Source organism: Leuciscus leuciscus, assembly GCF_965113295.1.
Source record: "Leuciscus leuciscus genome assembly, chromosome: 9".
In the NCBI taxonomy this organism is placed as follows: domain Eukaryota; kingdom Metazoa; phylum Chordata; class Actinopteri; order Cypriniformes; family Leuciscidae; genus Leuciscus; species Leuciscus leuciscus.
Window position 1 is genome coordinate 16,327,458 of NC_138733.1, and position 19,185 is coordinate 16,346,642.

Here is a 19,185-nt window from a genome sequence, read left to right on the forward strand (position 1 = left end):
AAACAAAATGGCTACTGCTTTCCATACTTGAAAAAAAAGAAAGAAAAAAAATCTTATTCTATCTAACCTGTGAAATATTCTGATCAAAAATTGAGAATTCAATAGATGGCCCTGCAAAATAGTCCCACTGAAGCTATAATGTTACACATTTTGTACATGTACTGATTAAAAGACAAGAGAGGAAAACATTTTATGAAACGTGAAATTAAAAGGAGATTGCATTCAAAATGAATACTTCGGGACATAATTGTCACATTACTCCAAAACAAATACTTGGCAAATAAAAGTTTTGTAAAGAGTTTTATTCCAGTTCTCAAGAATCAGAGAAATGTAGGTGACAAAAAGAGACACGACACACTTTGCAAATGCAAGTCAAACTTTATTTTGGTTAGAGGGGAATGTTTGTGCAACACGTTCCTGAAAAAATGTGTATCTGGAATGACAGTTTTCGGTTACATAAAACAGGTGCGCACTGCTACCATTCAAGTGACATTTTGTTCTTTGGTGGAACAAGATGAGACACACTCAACTCCTCCAAACACACACTCCTGTAGTCCAAAACTGCCATTGTGTTGTTTTGGGAAGGGGTGGGGTGGTGATGGGGGCAGGAGTGCATGTGCTCCAAAAGACAAAGAACTTTCCAGAGCTTTCCTTTGAATGTTTCAAGGACACTAGGCAGTTCAGCAGCGTATCTCTCGCCACCTAAACTAGTGATTCAGCAGCAACTATTCACATCCGAACAGATCTTGCACCTGCAGCAGCACACAATGTTCTTTTTTTTTTCTTTTTCTGAACGATATCAGTAGTTTTTAAAGTAGCTCGGTCCCCCATTCGTGAGCAGTGCACTACGTCTATGGAATGTGCACTAGCGCCAGTCCATTTTCCATCCCAACGGTCACATACACTCAGTCCACATCAGCCCAGAGGAGGCACTTCACATAGAGATAGTAACTATTAAAAGAGTAACCTGACATTGTACTCTTGAGCTGTAACAAGGCATGAAATAAGGATCGAAAGAAATACAGGAAGTCTAAACGCTCAAGCTTTACAAATGACATGTTCGACAGGCAAATGGAATAACTTGTGTCTGCCGATACTCAACCTATTAACAATATTGCATTGCAAAAAAAGGCATAATATAAATTAGACCTTAACTCTATCCTCACAACATTTATAAGAAATCATTTTTTTGTGGTCAGAATAAAATAGCAGCTTCATGGGAAACGTATTCTGTCGTGAAAGCTTAAACTAGGCTTGCTGTTACTGAAAAACATTAGCCTGGACGCAAAGCATTTAGTAGAGCTTGCATTTCCAACATATGTGTTCGCCCATGACAGGAAACAGATTTAGGACTTAAACAGGTTTTGCTGCAATGGTAAACAGAGCAAATAAAGATGCTAGTTTAGGAAACATAACATGACATTGTGTGAATGCAACAACTGTTACAGCCCAATACTACACATACATTGCTAAATACAAAAAAACAAAAACAAAACAAAAAACTCTTCCTTTCGGGAGTTAGGTCCCCCGATTTAAGGTTTACAAAAAGAAATTTAGCTAAATATCATTAATTTATATTCTACGCCATGCCTATTGTCAAGGACAGTTCAAGGATCAAATATTTAAGGCTTTTGAGGGGCAAACAGGGAGGTTATGATACTGGGTGTCACAGCTCCACCCATTCACTCATCTGCAGTTGCTCCACTCGTTACACCAAAGTCTGACAAAACCCATGCTCCCCTGCCAGATGGCCTGCCCTGATAAAGGTGGAGAGACTTGTTGGGACGTAAAAGTCAAGGGAGAATATGAGAAGAGGCACAGGTAGACCTGAGAAAGAGAGAAACTCTCCATGGGAGTTAAACCGTGGAGCATCGGATGGATCAATTATCAGATTCACAGAACGACTAAACTTAAAATGTGTCTTTTACTTGGGTTGTTTCCCAGCAAATAGACCTAGACTGTCACCAGCGGTGCATTTCAGCCATTTCAGATAAGACCGACATGACACATCAAGTGCCTAAGGTGGGTGGAAAATGCAGTGGCAGGCTTCAGCTGACACAACAGCGTGTGACGGAGATGGAAATGATCCCGCCAGGGAAGAGCGGTATGGTGTTAATGATGGAGCAAAAGCAGGGAGCCAATCTGCCCCAATACACAGCATTCACACCGGCTAATCACACCTCTCAGTTACAGTAGCACAGCAGTGAAGCCACAGGCTAGCCTGCGGTGCTCATTTATATTGCGCTTACATCAACACACTTCCGTCATCCAATTACGGTCAAGGACGTCTTTCCTTTAATGATGAACTAACGCACAAGCGGGTGATGAAACTCTTCCCAAAGGAAGCTTTGGGTCGGCTGCTAAAGTCGGTCTGCTGTAAGACGAAGCCTGCTGTCACCATCTCTTTCCAATGAAATTCAAGTAGTAACAATTAAGTTGAGACAAAATAAACTCCTAAGCTATGCAATTAGGGCACAGCACAAGTCTCGAAGCAATTTCAGTCTACAGCAGTCTCCATTTAAACTGAAATCTAATAAGATACTCAGAAAAAAAATAGGATAAAAAGGATAGCGCATTAGCTGACACTTCAAGGGAAGGATTAACATTGTACACAATGTGGCTTTACTCAGCCCAGTGTAACATTTCCATCAAAGACTTTAACCTGATTCATGTTCAACAGTCTGAAAAAGAAACAGTCTTGTCATATGTGCATATCCCAGTATCAGTTTGCACTTTCATATCGATTTAGGATTAGTTACAAAAGCACAATATGTAAACATTGAGAGGAACAAAAATAAAATCAACCTCTATACATTGTACAAGCTGTTAGCTTCGATGGAACAGCCAAAGATTTCAGCATCATGGCACCCCTTAAATGTCTTCAGTGAGTTAGTACTTCAAATCTCAAGTAGGCCTAAACTACATACAAATGGAATTTGCTGAGAATTTCTTCTCAGCTTTTTAAATAATGGACAATTGCTAATCTAAAAGAAAGAGCGAATAAATATATGCGTGTTATGTGGTACATTTTTCCATTTACATTACACAGACCAGATAGGAATGGGAAAAAACAGTGCTGATGTCATAAACTGAAGCTGTTATGGCTGTTTTCTTGAAAAAAAAAATGAAAAAAAAAATTTAATAAATAAATGCCAAATTTTTTTTCCACAAAGGCTAATTATTTAAGTAATCTATACTAATAGAAATTAAAATAATAAAAGAAACCAAAGTGGCACATGGGGGTTCAGATTTGTTGTAGCCACGGAAATAACCATACAGGAAACATTCAGTAGATCACTTGCAAGATGGGAAGAGGGGGGAATTTTTTCCTTGCGCTCCGACTAACACTGACTAGCGTGAACTGGCCGCAGCTCATCTGTACCCTGGGTGGTGGATGTGGACATTTCTACTATCACCTGAATCTGTGGCCCTGCTGACTGAGGCTCTGTGCATCTTTGACATTGTGCCAGGATTCTGCGCTCGGAAGCAGGGCGCCTGGAAGTCGCCACCCATGTACTCCATGGTCTGCATCAGGTTGGTCTGGCTTGAAATGGACGGCCCGGTCCTGTACTGGGCTCCAGGGGTGCAGTCTATGGAGGCCCCTGAGAGGCCTCCGTGGAACGGCCCCACCAGGTCTTGAGACCCTGAGCTATCACTGTTTGGCGTGGGCAGGATGCTGTTCCAGTGAGGCTGCATGTAGTGGCCGTTGCTGTAACTCATGGGCATCCCGTTGACCGGAGGAGATGGAGTTGGTTTATCAGTGGGGGGCTTCAAGTTGAAGGGCTGAGCCATGCACACCTCCTGCGGGTAGCCCATGCTCTTGGTGAGGAATCCCGGTCCCACTAGGCCTTCTCTAGGGAGATTCTTGCCCTGGTGAGCCGCTCCCTCCGGAAGGTGCTGAAGGTGTGCCAACTGGTGCTGGCCCCAAGGGCCATGCTGACGTTGTGGCTGGGACTGCTGCTTCATGTCATTGTGGTAAAGGGGCATCCTGTTCATGGCAGCGATGTCGGGCAGATGCAGAGCAGGACCACCTTTGTCAGAGTTGCCAAGGATGCAAGAAGGCGGAGGACCCACAACGTGATGAGTGCACACCCGAGAGCTTGCATTGATGAGCTGGTTGCGGCTGATGGGACTTGGGTTGGCGATCTGTCCTTCACACACAGAGGTAGAGCCCATGCCAGCCCGAGCCTGGCAGAACTGGTTGATCTGATTGACGATGCTGCTCAAGTCGCTGGGCCGGTTCTGGTGCAGGCTGGCAGCCATGGACAGCGGGATGGTTGAGGTAGACACAGTCACATTGGGAGGGGCATCGGCGTCAGGCAGCTTGCGTGCCATCTGTAAGCCTGCCAGGGGTGGCTGTAAGACCCCCGGGGCCGGTGGCCCAGTGCAAGAGGCCTGTGGCATGGGTTGGGATTGAGAGAAGCCCTGGGAGTGTTGCAGGTTCACCGACTGTGCGATATCAGGCAGATGCCGTAGTCCTTGCGGACCGGGCAACTGTGTCTGCTGCTGCATGAGAGTCTGTTGGTGGTTTAGGGCGTGGTGCGGTACTGGCGGTTGGTGAGCCTGGCTCTGATGTAAAGCCTCCTGATGAGCCAGGCTCTGCTGTGGTTGTAAACTACTCTTCTGCTGCAGGGATTGTGAATGGGCCTGCAAGGCCTGAGAGTGGGCGAGACTCTTCTGGCCTAAAGGAGTCTGAACGTGTGGAACAGTGTGAGGAACATTTAAAGTGCTGGGACTGGCGTAAAGTCCACTGTGCGGGTTCATGATGAGCTTGGGGAGAAAACGGGCCCGGCCGCCTTCAATGTCCTTGAGGATCCCTTTGACGGGGACTTTGACGATGGCCAAGAGGCCCGTCCGGGTGTTGACCTGAGGTGGGTAGGGGCTGTAGCGCTGGCTGGAGGTGTCGAGACCGTTAACGGTGCGGCGAATATGCTTCCTCTGAGGTACTTTCACACTATTGGGGAAGATTTTTATAGTCAGTGGGTTATTGGCAACTTTCTTAGCATAGGCATCCAATTCCGCTGGGGTAGGATAGTGTGCTGATCTCATCCTCTGTGTAGTGTCCCCTGTGAGCAAGAGAAGGCCAAACGTGAAGGTTAATGCAAGGAATTTGGCGCTCGTATAATAGCATATGACTGCTTAACAGGGCTTTGACGGAGCAGGGTCAAGAGGAAGAGCATCTGTTTCACTAACAAAGGGATAAACTAGGTCAAACATACATGCAGCCTAATCAGAACAAAGCTCATTTCAGTTAATGGCAGCTTACATTTCTGAAGTCCAGTGTTCATCTGCGTGTACGAGAGAAGCTGGAAGGAGGGGTTTGATACCGGCAGACAGGCCAGCATGTCACAATGAGACTAATGCAACATTGGACTTTTACTCCTCATCACACTGCAAAGGAAACATTCATGTCACGAACAAAAACGGATTCACATCAATTGTCTCTTAAAATACATGGTGTAAAAAAAGACACATTGGCTATTTTCTCCTCTGAGGGCGTCATTAAAGAAATCCAATTTTACGTGCAGACGTAGGTTTAATGGAACACACTGTGCAATGGGACTTAATGAGAGTAATAAATTATAACGGGGGAAATTTCTATTTTAATTAGTGGTGGTTTGGCGCAACACAGCAGAAGCAATAATCAAAAAGTCTTAGATTAAAAGAGTCACAGAATAAAAATCACCACACTGTGAATATCCCAACAAGCTAAGTAAGTAATATTGAGTAGAATGTCAACAAATAACATGATTTACAGCCAGCCGCAAAAAACGGCAATCACGGAAGTGTACAAAGGCCCTACCCTTGCTAATTCACCTGAACATCCATCAAACGCTGTAGCTATAGATCTCTGTAATTGCCTCATTGTAGCCATTTATTTAAATACCATGCATTCAAGCATGACCTTTTTAAATAGCTCTCTGAAACAGCTGGTGTCAGGGCCCACGGTGCACACCCTGCAGTTTGAGTGTCAGGAGTGCGATGCAAACGCATTTTCCCGTCTGCCTGGCAGGTGCCCAGGGGCACGGCAGGGGATGCGGCAACACGACCACAGGCCACATGCTCCCAGCTGATTCATCCAATCTGAGATGTGCAGGTGTCAAAAAGTGCAGTCGAGACAGAGCCTGACATGTTCCGTGCACCCAACCCCCAACTATTTTCATCAGAGAGCTGCTTTAAATTTTACAGTAAAGGAGATGTTATCAGCTGAATCTGACACTCACAATGCCTGAAACACTCTGGATCTGTGAAGAATTAGAGATGACCCATGTAAGTGCTGTTATATCATCCCCAAAACGGACCAATGGTAGAGGGGAGTTGTTTATTTAGGTGGTGCTCTTCAAAAAAAACCTTTGAACTGAGTTCAATATCTAGACAAACTCACAGTTCAGAGCTCGTACAAGCAAATACTGTATAGCCAAGCAGTATTTTTAGAGGACATTTAAGCTGATACACATTTACAGTCTTAATTAAAAACAACAGAAGCTCTTGATAAGCTGAGCTATATTGTGACTCTCTAACACAGTTAGCCAAACATAAAAACAAAGCACTTTAATTTAAATGTACAACTTGTTATTGCTATATCATCCACCCTATAATAAATCTTCTATCCACCAACTTTGCTTAGCTACAAGCTACATGCATTAAAATTACCCCAGACCAACACAAACACACTTACACAATCTAGGGTCATTACAGCACACATCTGCCCTGTAGATAAGATGTATCCGGATGATTGAAGGTTTGTCGTGGTCATCTCATGCCCAGCTAACTAGCAACCAATCTGAAGGGTGATTAGAGTGTGATCTCAGCCTGTCTTGGTACCTCTGCCTCTACACTTGCTACTGCCACTAGCATATAGCCTGTGTCTTCTTTGTGCGAGCCACTGCCCGGCTTTCATCTCACAGCTTCTTAAAACCGCATTAAAATGACCAGATTGGAGGTGTCGAAAGCAAAACTTACTCTCTGGCTTCGGGATGAGACGTGCGATTGTTTAAAAGAGCATTTTTCTGGGTTATTCGGCACCTGTGCTCTTGCTTGTGTCGATAAAGCGCTTGTCTAGTCACTGCTGCTGCCCAGTGCCCACTGCAGCCTATATAACCGCGCATGTGCAGTAAGCTTTTCCCACGTGTCTTCCTCGCTGAGGTCGAGAAAACGCAACGGTAACTTGGGCTCAACGCGCCACCTACTGAATGGGAATTATACTGGATCACATTTGATCCTATGTAAAATATATTATATTATATTATATTATATTATATTATATTATATTATATTAATATATTATATTATATTATATTATATTATATTATATTATATTATATTATATTATATTAATATATTATATTATATTAATACATTATATTATATTATATTATATTAATACATTATATTATATTATATTATATTAATACATTATATTATATTATATTATATTGATATATTATATTATATTATATTATATTATATTATAAAAAGTTAAAAAATAACTTTTATATATTATATTATATTATATTATTAATTTAACCAATATTTCATTTTTCTTCTCATATTTTCTTTCATTTTGTCTTATATTTTCTTTGATAATTTCTTATTATATTATATTATATTATTAATTTAACCAATATTTCATTTTTCTTACATTTTCTTTATATTATATTATATTATATTATATTATATTATATTATATTATTAAACAAATATTTTTTAAAAAATCTTCATTTCAGTATGTCTCAAGGCAAACAATTCTTAAAAGTCTAAAAACATATTATGGTACATGAATGTGATAATCATTCAATATAATGGTAGGCTATTATCACAGTACTTTTCTGTAAACGTCAATCACTTGCCAAGTCTTTCTTTCTGTCTTAATTGTAAAATGCAGAAAGGCATAAAGTCTATTCCTCAGGACTATAAAATCAAACAGTGAATGGAGACAAGATGGGAATACAGTGAATACAGTCAGCATTTTAGTAATCATGACAACACGGAGCCTGTGTCCCAAAAACCCAGTGAGCTGCCTACCTAGATAGCATTTTGGACATCATAGGCCCGTTCGTACGCTCAAAAGTGCTGTCTAGGTAGGGAGCTCGCTAGGTTTAGCACACGCCCGTACAGGATCACGTCCCTCTCTCCCTTCCTCCCTTCCTTCTAGTGGTGGGCAGGGTCGCTTGTGTTGACAAACATTCATTCTCTCACTAGGGTGGGGATCTATACATTTTACGAGTCAAAAAGCTGCTAAATAAACGCTTTATTAAACATTTAGGAATATACAAGAAAGGATTACTGATCGGTATTAAATGCAAGTATGGGTTGCTGCCTGACTGTTGGACCAAATGAAGCGCTCGTTGTGTCAGGTATCGTAATAATCTGTGTTTACAATATCTTGCAATAATTAAGACCTAATTATTTTCAAACAATTATTGCATTAATTATTTAATGAAGTGTTTATTTCACTGTTTGCTTTCGCATGTATTATGAATTGTGTGGTAAATAATGTCACCCAGTCGTGTTAGCTAGCTACAGCTACGTTACGTTAGCCCAGCTCTTCCGCATTTACACGAGACTCATTCATAACTGTTTTAATCAATTTTCGGCGTTTTTAATTTTGCATATATCCGAAATCCAAACGTAAACGTAGTCTATTCAGTTATGGAAATCAGTGTTTACAAATCATTCTCCTCATTATTATGCATAGCATATCACAATATTTGCTGGGTGCATCCCGTTACACTCTAACCATGATTTAATATATAATAACTCAGTTATTCATACTAATTATACCATGCTCTCAAATCTCATAGAAACGGCCACTTTAGTACATAATAGTGAAATGCTGTGATTACATTGTGCTGATTTTGGCTTAATTTCTTTTTTCTTTTTTTTAAAGGCTGTTTAAAGTAAATTACCCAGTTTTTTTTACTACATTTAAAAGGTACTGTGACGATATTGTGCCACAGTAATGATATCAAATGATAATACCATTTTATTTACACGGTACTTCCAAGAATACTGTAGGACCACATGTCCAAATACAAGGTAGTGCCATGGTACGTTTTTGTATGTCGCCTTAAGTACTATGGTACCTTGGAGTACCATGTTAATACCATAGTACAGGGGTTTTCAATCTTTTATATCCTGGTGTGACAGCCCCTCATCCTAAAATTTAAAATGCAGTTATTAGCCTAATTGTTATGCATAAAGACCGCATTTATACGGTTACAAATGAATAGGCTAGTATAAATATACGTTAAATTATTATTTAGAAAATATTTAGTTTCTGTTATGTACTGTTAGATGTATTTTTTATTTATTTAAAAGTGATGTTTTTATCAAATTATTTAAATTCTATTTTGCGTTTATCTTATTTCAAATTTTTTTTTTGTTACATTTTTTTTACCCCGTTTTTCTCTAAACTTTTTCTTGAACCTGTTTGAAAACCCCTGCCATACTACATAAATATGGTAATATTCAGTCAGACTATCATGGTATGACATTAAGTGTAGAAATCTTAGCATCTTCTAGTTTACCTCATGTTTGAATCCCCATTGAACTCAGTTCATTACATCAAATCCTTGTAATGTTTGACTGTGTCTGTTGAGATTATCACTGCCATCACATGTGTGTGTTTTTATTCTCTCCCAGGTGCCTGTTGTGGGGCAGATTCAAAGACGTATGTGGTGGGAGGCTGGGCGTGGGCATGGTGGCTTATAACAGACACCCAGAGGTAACAACAGTCAAATAAATGAGGATCACAGGATCAAATTTCACTGAGTGGTGCAGTAAATGCAGTCAAAGTTCACCTTAACAACAATGAATCAATGTTTGGTTATAATTACAATACTTGACCGTAGAAAACTAAAAGCCACACCTGGTCAGGTGTGCTTGTCAAACCAGTTTGGCTGTGCAATGTGCATGCTGTACAGAGGTCTTCAGAGATCGCTTGACATATTTTAATCATATACATCTGTCATTCAGATATTGATATTATTCTATTTCCTTTCACATCTTAAATTTCCACGATCAGCTGAATTGGTTGATTTATGAGCTGATCTGATGCTTTTCTATTGAGCGCAGCGTTTGCTTCATGCTTTCATCTTGACCATCTATCTGACTGCATACAGTTCTTCCTGTCAGCCACTGCTATTGCACTTTTGTTCCATTTTTTGAATTCTGCAATGCTAACAAGCTTTGGAATAACAGGTTTTTCTTGCCTTAGTCACTCTTGTTAAAGATTGCGTTTAACTTCTGGTTATTTTTTCCCCCTCAGAATTACACTAGAGATTATGACACTACAGCCTAAGTGTGAAGACGTGGAGACAGCGGAGGGAGTCGCCATTACTGTTACAGGAGTTGCTCAAGTAAACACTCTCTCATGGACCGCTCACAGCTCATTTACTGTTGTTTTATTAAATGTAGGATTAGATTTCTATCATTAGATGTGAACACAAATGTTGGGGTGATCCGTCCTATTCCTGGAGGATCTACCTCGCAGGATTGAAACCCTGGAGCTAAGCTCTGGAGGAAGATCTCTGGATCTTAAGGAACAGGATTAGACAGATATATATATAATATAGTATCATAATGGTATATTAATGATTGATTCACTTTTGAAGCTTAGTATCAGACATTATTTGAATTGATTTAATTAAATGATCTTTTTGCACTTGAAAGTTACAGTATACACTACCATTCAAAAGTTTGGGGTCAGTAAGATTTTTGTTTAAGAAATTAATACTTTTATTCAGCAAGGATTTATTAAAAGATAAGTGACAGTAAAGACATTTATAATTTTACAAAAGAACTGAAATTAAATTAAATGCTGTTCTTTTGAATTTTTCTTTTCATAAAAAAAACCCTTTTAAACATTGATAAGAAGTTTTTCTTGAGCAGCAAATCAGCATATTAGAATGATTTCTGAAGGATCATGTGACACTGAAGACTGCAGTAATGATGCTGAAAATTCAGCTTTGTCATCACAGGAGTGAATGATATTGTAATGTATTAAAATGTTATTTTAAATTGTAATTAAATTATATGTATGTAATAATATTTCACAATATGCCGGTTTGTATTGTTTTGACCAAATAAATGCAGCCTTTGTGAGCTAAAGAGACTTCTTTAAAAAACACTTAAAATGTTACTGACCCCCTAAACGTTTGAAACGTTTGAAAAAGTGTTATTATTAACACTTAATGCATTAACTTTTATTTCAAAAGATTTGTCAGAGTGCAAAAGAAAGCTAAATGAATTTTACTGCTGTCTTGTGTTTTTGTCAGATCAAGGTTATGACTGACAAAGACTTGCTGGCTGTTGCCTGTGAGCAGTTTCTTGGAAAGTCTGTAGTGGAAATCAAGGCTGTGGTCCTGCAAACCCTGGAGGGACATTTGCGTTCAATCTTAGGTTAATATATTACCAACAATTCTAATAACCTCATTAAAAAAACATTCAAATGTGATTCTATGAAGCTAATGTTTTGTTGCTGTTACAACGATAGGCACTTTAACTGTGGAGCAGATCTACCAGGACAGAGATCAGTTTGCTCAGCTGGTAAGGGAGGTGGCAGCTCCTGACGTGGGCCGGATGGGTATTGAGATCCTCAGCTTTACCATAAAAGTAGGCAATGGGTGTTTCTTAATGCAAAGTCATACTCACAGACATAAGTGGCCCACCTCCATTATAGACCTCAAGGACCAGTGCACTTGTAAATATCAAACTGACAGACTCATTTGTTTATATATTAATCCTAAAATAAGTGTTATTTTAGTATAATGTTATAGTATTTCTTATATATTAATTAGTATAAAATAAATACCCCAGTTATAATATTAACAGTATTCATTTTATTTTTATTTTGAGGGGCCGGTTACATGACACAGGTTTCAAGTAAAAATGCGTTTTGGTCGGTGACGGTGTTCAGTCTATAGGCGCGTAGTGTTTCTTTACAAAGTGACATCGCCAAATACTGAATAAAATAGCGTTTTTAGTCGTTTTCGAGGATCCGTGTGAATGGGGACCGTTTTGACAACGTTGTCGTTTGTTGTACGTGAAAAAGGCAAAGGAAAAACGTTTCTGTTTTTAATGCATGGTGGTCGTGTTAATTTTACTTTAGTTTTAGTAATTTTGTTATGTGCTTTTGTAATTTTTATTATTATTATTATTATTATTTGCTTCAGTTTATTTTTATTTCAGTTTTAGTTTAGTAAACGTTTTCATTAAGGCAACATTAAAAATTTTTTTTTAATTTTTTTTTATTTACCGGTAATATTTAATAAAGCAAGTCAAAAAAATAAAATTTTACCACTTGTCTTTTTTAACAGGATGTCTATGATAAGATGGACTACTTGAGCTCTCTTGGAAAAACGCAGACAGCGGCGGTACAAAGGGACGCTGACATCGGAGTGGCCGAGGCAGAGAGGGATGCTGGGATTAGAGTAAGAGACTTCTGCTTCGCTTTCTTTATTACTAATGCATTATCCATTAGATGTGTGGCATTCATTAGCTTCTGTTTTCTCCCACGTCCCTGATCAGGAAGCTGAGTGCAAGAAAGAAATGATGGATGTGAAGTTCTTGGCGGACACTAAAATGGCCGACTCCAAGCGAGAGCTGGAGCTGCAGAAAGCTGCTTTCAATCAAGAAGTGAACACTAAGGTTGGATTGAATTTCATTTCAATCCAGGGCCATCATCTTAAATCTCAGTCATCTTGGTAGCTGCCCGGATGTGGGCTTATACATTCATATTTATCAGTCTCAGATGAGAGTGATAGTAATCGTGTGATATGTGTCTCTCCTCCACGCAGAAAGCCGAGTCTCAGCTGGCCTATGAACTGCAGGCAGCTAAAGAGCAGCAGAAGATCAGATTGGAGGAGATTGAAATCGAGGTGGTGCAGAGGAAAAAGCAGATCACCATTGAGGAGAAAGAGATTGAGAGGACAGAGAAGGAGCTAACCGCTACGGTCAAGCGTCCAGCTGAAGCTGAGGCTTACAAGATGCAGCAGCTGGCTGAAGGGCAGAAGTGAGTGTGATCTAAATGCATCAATATTTTAATATATTATAATAATGTTAATAATATATTAATAAATATAAATAAATGTTTCATTAGATGCTATTAATGTTAAAACGATGAATCGCATCTAACATAAAAGTATGTGTTTATGAAATATATGTTTTTATATGTATATATATACAGTATATATATACATTTTATATATATATATATATATATATCAATTATGTGTGTGTGTGCATGTCTGTGTATATATACATATACACAAACACATAAATGTATAAATATATATGTGTGTATATACAGTATACACTCACACAGACATATATATATACACACACACATATATTATATAAACACACTTTTATGTTGGATGCGATTAATCACGATTAAATGATTTGACAGCACTATTAATGATATAATAATAAAGGTAATAAAAAGAATAATTGATAGAATAAGAAAACCACATCTTTACAGTAAAGAGATTAAAAAACTACTGAAAAACACAGTAGCGGAAAGTACAAAAAACTTGGGACATAATATAATCATGAAAATTTGGGTGGGGATGTACTTAAATAAATATTTTAAAGGGATGGTATAATGCCCTTTTCACAAGATGTAAAATAAATCTCTGATGTCCCCAGAGTGTGTGAAGTGATTGTGTGTTGATTGTTCACACTTTGAAGTGAAGTGTGTGTATGTGAAGTTTTAGCTTAAAATACCCCACAGATATTTTTATATAGCATGTTAAAGTTGTCACTTTTTGAGGGCGAGCAAAAATGCACCGTTTTGTGTCTGTCCCTTTAAATGCAAATGAGCTTCTGCTCCCAGCACAGGGGGCGGAGCTTGTGTCCTTTTTCTGTCTTGATAATCTATAAATCATGTTCTGGGGGTGGGGTTTATGTAAATGTTTGGGTTGGTGATGTCACTAACCCGGGAGGAATGTTGTGTAGTCCCTACCAGCCATTTGTTGTAGTCCTGAAAAAACGATTTCTTTAAAAGCAAATATCTTCCTTTGCTTTGCACTTTGAGCGTTGTAACTTTGCAGATGTTGTTTATGCTTACACAGCAACATTACACACTAACTAAAGTTAGAAAATTGAAATCATAATCAACCACCCCTTTAAAATATATCATTTCTTTTTTATCATTTGATTTTGGGGTGAAATTTGACCTAGTTGTTGTGTAACCGTGATTAAGTGCCTTGCTAGTTGGATCATCCTCTTTGATTTTGAACCTGCAATCTTTTAGTGTTAGGCTAGGCTGCACCATCTGTGCATCTCTTACTTTTAGAAGTAAAATGTTTCACAGATGTGGCACAGATGTTGCTTCAAAACCAAACAGGATATATGATTAATTATGTATCCATTATGTATTTGATGAACTGATTTGTGACAAACACTGACATGAATTGTGCTATATTTGAACAGGTTGAAGAAAGTTCTGACTGCTCAGGCCGAGGCAGAGAAGATTCGCAAGATCGGAGAGGCGGAGGCCCTTTCTATCTCATTTGTGGGGAAGGCCGAGGCTGAGAGTATGAGGCTGAAGGCAGAAGCCTACCAGCAGTACGGAGACGCCGCCAAGACCGCGCTCGTCCTAGAAGCGCTGCCCAGGGTGAGTGAACTTATTTGGATTACCTTCATAGAGAATCCCCAGTGCAATTGTACAAGATCACCATGGGTATTGAAGAGCCTTGATTTCATTTTTAGATTTTCTAACTTTGATTTTCTAATTTCCATCCCCCACAGATCGCAGCAAAGGTATCTGCTCCTCTGGCCAAGACCAATGAGATTGTTATTCTGAGTGGGGACGGCAGCCGTGTGACCGGGGAGGTGAACCGTCTCCTCGCGGAGCTGCCCGTGTCTGTAAATGCACTCACGGGTGTGGACCTGTCCAAGGTGAGAGTGGGGGTTAAGTCAAATCATTTAATCAGCTATTGATTAAAACACAATCTTAAAAAAGTAAATCATGAATATAGATAGATAGATAGATAGATAGATAGATAGATAGATAGATAGATAGATAGATAGATAGATAGATAGATCTCAGGCCCAGATCAGTTGAGATGACTGTAGAGATAAAAGTCTGATTTTACAATTCTACACTATTATACACCAAGTAATTCAATAAATAAATAAAAACTACAATCATTTAAATGCTACAAGTGAATTTTGGCATCACAACATTATAATGTACAGTATAAAAAACTATTCATTTTGAGATTTGATAAAGATTAGAATTAACAGTTCTTAAATTATTCAATATCTAATTGTTGTATTCCTCATTAGGTCGCTGGGGATAAAACTGTCTACTAAATTAATAAATAAAAATGAACACCCATTATCAGCTGAAATATTTCTAAAATAAATCAGTACTGATACAAATTTCTGAAATAAAAATATGAATAAACCGAATTCAAAAATCTGTAAAATAAAACAATCTCTAATGTGATCGATAACCAATATGGTGGAGTACCAATTTATTTTTTATTCCTACAAATCATAAAAAAAAAAAATGCAGTTCCATTCTTACAGCCGCCATATAGAGCATATTTTTAAATGTCTTATTAAATCATCCTCTACTTCTACAGATCCCTCTGTTGCAGAAGATGACAGGTGCTCAAGCATGAAGAAAATCAGTTCCGTCTCCTCCATGATATGTTGTATGCACTCACAGAAACTGCCTTTAGAAGACTTGGGAAATCTTTTCTTTTCTTTTTTTTTTTAAAAAAAAACAAAAACAAACAAGTAGATATTTGATACCTCTGGTGCCTTAATGTTTCATAGGACCAGAATATCTGCATGCACTGCTGCTCCCACATTCCACAATTCACTTGATTCTTACATCACTTGCCTTTGTGCTGCATCCGCTGGATTCAATGTAATGTCCGACACCTTTAGAGCAATCAATATTGTTTTTCGTTTTGTTTTGTTACATTCTTTCTTTTTTTTTTTTACTTTGTAGTGTCATTATACAGAATTTTAACCTATCACACATTTTTCTTTACAATTTTATACACTTCATTTTCATCTTTACACTACACAGACACTTTAACACTTAACGGTGAGTCAGCTTTAGATTACAATTATCCATCCAAAGTCTACCACTACTTTTTCCATTCATTTTAGGTCATATTTCTACCTGAAAAGAGGCGTTGTTACTTTACAAATCCTGCCATGATTTATAACATTCAGGAAGATTGCCATTGATGTGGAGTAGCAAGTAGCATTTAGTTTACTGAGCTCTTGGGCAATAGCATTGCCTTACGGGTAAATATCTGTCATCATAGATAGAAACAAGCCAAGTGCTTCTCTGAATATTAAATGTTGCAGACACATAAATAGACATGGCCTTTATAAACCGATCCATCTTCTGAATTATCATTTAGGTTACCTGAGCTCATCAATAGTTCAGATCACTCTTTGGGACAATTTTTTTGCCTGTACATTTTTATGATGTTTGATTGTATTTGTGCTTTGTTTTGTTTAATTTATATTTTAGACTCTTATTGGACAACATCTGTTTTTAAAAGAACTTCAGTTATGAAGATTTATTATTTGTTGTTGGCGAACTCTGATACATGTCTGGAAATCTATCCACTCTAATGCTATGGATATCGTTTCATGAGAACCGAGTCAAGAATCATTTTTAAAATAGTTTTGTATAGTTGTATGACAGCCATGCCTAACAAAATCTTTACACTAGATACTGTAATATCTGTCCTGAAATTAATTGAAATAACCCTTTATGGACAGTAATGTTTTGTCCTGTTGTAGTTTATCTAGTTTGTGTTCTCCTTTGTCACTGTGAAAGTTGCATTACCTCGTTTTCCTCATTTAGTTCAGAGCAAGTGGCGTTTTGCAGTCGATTTTGAAATGTTTGTACCTTTATTCTGCTGTGTTCAGTGAGTGCTGTGAAGGGGCAAGTCACTTTTCTTTGTCATACTAATGAAATCCAAAGAGATCGCACTTGTCTTTGTGATATCAATAATTCATTTATTGATAGCAATGGTTATTATTTGCTTACTGTCCTTTTTTATTTTATTTAATCTTTATAAAAACTGATTTATTGTTTTACCTTGGAAAAAAATGTCCCCAAGACTTTTGTATTCTCATAGAAACAGATTCAATCAGTCTTTTATGTGTATTTGAAACACTCAGATTATTGTTTTGAAGACTAATTCCGAACTATTAAAGCCATGTCAGGTTTAGCCATTTAGCATTATAGCATCGTAGACTGTTTATGTGCTTTGTATGGCATTAGTAATGAAATGTATGGTACTACTGTGTATTGGATAAACATTATAGGAATCCTAGGACTGTATGCCAGGATGAAGCCCAGATGTGCTTTTGCTTTAGTTGGTGAACTGACACACAAACTAACTCCAAATATGCCACTGACAATATGGGGAGGATTTGGTAGTTTTATAAATACTCTTTCCACAGATTTAACTCAGCATGTTTATGGTGCATGTATTTCCAAATGTAATAAATTGTCATGTGAACCTGTCTCTGTCCATGTTCTTTCATTCCATTAAAGTGCTCGTGTAAAACTGTGAATTTTATGTAGGCCTAATATAATAATTAGTCGCATATTTTGCTTTGCCAATAAAACTATCAGTCGACTAAAGTCCCGAATCACTGTGCCTGAAGTGTGCAGCGACACGGCGTCTTTTGTTACACAACACTGACACCGTGTGGCTAAGATATGCAATGCAGGATTATTTTTTACAAAAGACTACTGATGTGTTTTATCTTATATTATACCGCCAGTACTGGGTAGTAACTGATTACATGTAATCTGGTTTACGTAATCAGATTCCAAAAATTAAGTATTTGTAATTAAATGATATTACATTTTAAAATACTCACAATCAGACTATACAGTTACTTTTAATTGAATACATCATTACATAATAAATAATTTACTATTCTTTCTACATTTTACCCTAATGCCTGATGTCTTTGTCTGGTTTTAGATGGGTTTGGGGGCACTTTGGGTGCTAGGAGACCAGCTTAAACAGCAAAGACCAGGTTTAATTCGTTTTTTTTCATTCATTTTTTTTTTCTGACATCATATTTGAGGATGTGACATCATAACCAAATGAATGTGACAGGGTTGTCACAAATATCATGACTTAATGTGTGATTTATTGCAAGGCACACCAAAATTGAGTGACACTACACGAATGTACTAAAGTATGTTTTTTTAACTCTATAAAACCTAATGTACATTTATGCATGTGGCAGACGCTTTTATCCAAAGCGACTTACATTGTAAGTCAAATTACATATTTACATTCTTATCAGTTCTTGCTTTCCCTGGGAATCAAACCCATGACTTTGGTGTTGCAAGCGCCAATGCTCTACTGTTTGAGCTAATATGTTTCAGTTAATGTGTCTTTGTTACAGTGTAATTATACATGTAAGTACTGAGTAATATTAATGAACTACATGTACTTATAGGGTTAGGATTAGGGTTTGGTTTGGTTTAGTTGCATGTAATTATGTATAATTTAAAGTTATTACTAACTACATGTAACATAATTATGTAACAATGACACTGTAAAATAAAGTGTTACCCAAAGGCCTCTAAATTATCCACGATGAAAAACCTGTTGTACACAATCTAATACATTTCTTCTATTGTGTGATTAATAGTATATACTTTTTTTTTAATCAAGTAAAAGGCCTTTTGTACCAAGTTGCACTTTTTTTTGCTCAGTCTGGGTCTCTGAAATCTCTAGAGAGGGTGAAAAACAGATCATATTAAACTCATTTTGAGGCATATGGGGCCGCGGTCCATTTGGTGCTCAGCATCAGGTGCCTATGAGCTTCATAATAACATCAAGCCTCACATCCTATAAGTATGCGACAGAACGAAGAACAAAACATGTTATCATCATGAGGAGAATAGGAGTGTTTCAACAATCTAGTATTTTCTGCTGTGTGACTATAGTCTTTACTGGTGAAGACATTCAATATTAAATATTCTTTGTAATTAAGCCTAAATGCTTAGATGTCAGCTCTTTCTTCTAATCCTCTCAATATTTAATCTGCCAGCAAGTGTGAGGACTCCACAGCCCACCAGCAGAAACCTGTTTCATCACTTTAATCCAGAATTTTTAACTCCTTGAACACACATCCTCAAGGCATGACATTAAAATAACCTCATAGCAC

At 37.9% G+C, this 19,185-nt stretch overlaps 2 protein-coding genes across 4 annotated transcripts; one reads left to right on the forward strand and one right to left on the reverse strand.

Annotated features, from left to right (window-relative positions):
• Nucleotides 1-358: 358 nt before the first annotated feature.
• Nucleotides 359-9,662, reverse strand: fam222bb (family with sequence similarity 222 member Bb). 3 transcript variants are annotated; one of them, XM_082179365.1, is made up of 3 exons: nucleotides 9,531-9,662; nucleotides 5,267-5,391; nucleotides 359-5,066 (listed from the first exon to the last, which is right to left on the reverse strand). In XM_082179365.1, exons 2-3 carry the CDS (start codon nucleotides 5,343-5,345, stop codon nucleotides 3,373-3,375), a joined length of 1,773 nt encoding a protein of 590 aa, XP_082035491.1. In that variant the 5' UTR covers nucleotides 5,346-5,391; nucleotides 9,531-9,662; the 3' UTR covers nucleotides 359-3,372. The 3 variants fall into 3 exon arrangements, with proteins under 3 accessions (XP_082035491.1, XP_082035490.1, XP_082035492.1); XM_082179364.1 differs by lacking the exon at nucleotides 9,531-9,662 and adding an exon at nucleotides 6,964-7,175; XM_082179366.1 differs by lacking the exon at nucleotides 9,531-9,662 and adding an exon at nucleotides 6,680-6,957.
• flot2b (flotillin 2b) lies at nucleotides 8,122-17,514 on the forward strand. The gene is made up of 11 exons (XM_082179368.1): nucleotides 8,122-8,357; nucleotides 9,646-9,727; nucleotides 10,271-10,361; nucleotides 11,280-11,403; nucleotides 11,498-11,616; nucleotides 12,321-12,434; nucleotides 12,532-12,651; nucleotides 12,801-13,015; nucleotides 14,437-14,620; nucleotides 14,755-14,904; nucleotides 15,597-17,514. The coding sequence occupies exons 1-11, from the start codon at nucleotides 8,309-8,311 to the stop codon at nucleotides 15,633-15,635; spliced, it is 1,287 nt and encodes a 428-aa protein (XP_082035494.1). The 5' UTR covers nucleotides 8,122-8,308; the 3' UTR covers nucleotides 15,636-17,514.
• Nucleotides 17,515-19,185: the final 1,671 nt, after the last annotated feature.

Excerpts from the sequence above, each read along its gene's own strand:
- fam222bb (XM_082179365.1), bottom strand. The coding sequence starts at position 5,345 with ATGCTGGCCTGTCTGCCGGTATCAAACCCCTCCTTCCAGCTTCTCTCG. Across the intron at positions 5,067-5,266 it reads GAACACTGGACTTCAGAAAT|GGGACACTACACAGAGGATG; the intron begins GTAAGCTGCCAT and ends TCTTGCTCACAG.
- flot2b (XM_082179368.1), top strand. The coding sequence starts at position 8,309 with ATGGGTTGCTGCCTGACTGTTGGACCAAATGAAGCGCTCGTTGTGTCA. Across the intron at positions 10,362-11,279 it reads CTGTTACAGGAGTTGCTCAA|ATCAAGGTTATGACTGACAA; the intron begins GTAAACACTCTC and ends TGTTTTTGTCAG. Across the intron at positions 14,905-15,596 it reads CGGGTGTGGACCTGTCCAAG|ATCCCTCTGTTGCAGAAGAT; the intron begins GTGAGAGTGGGG and ends CTACTTCTACAG.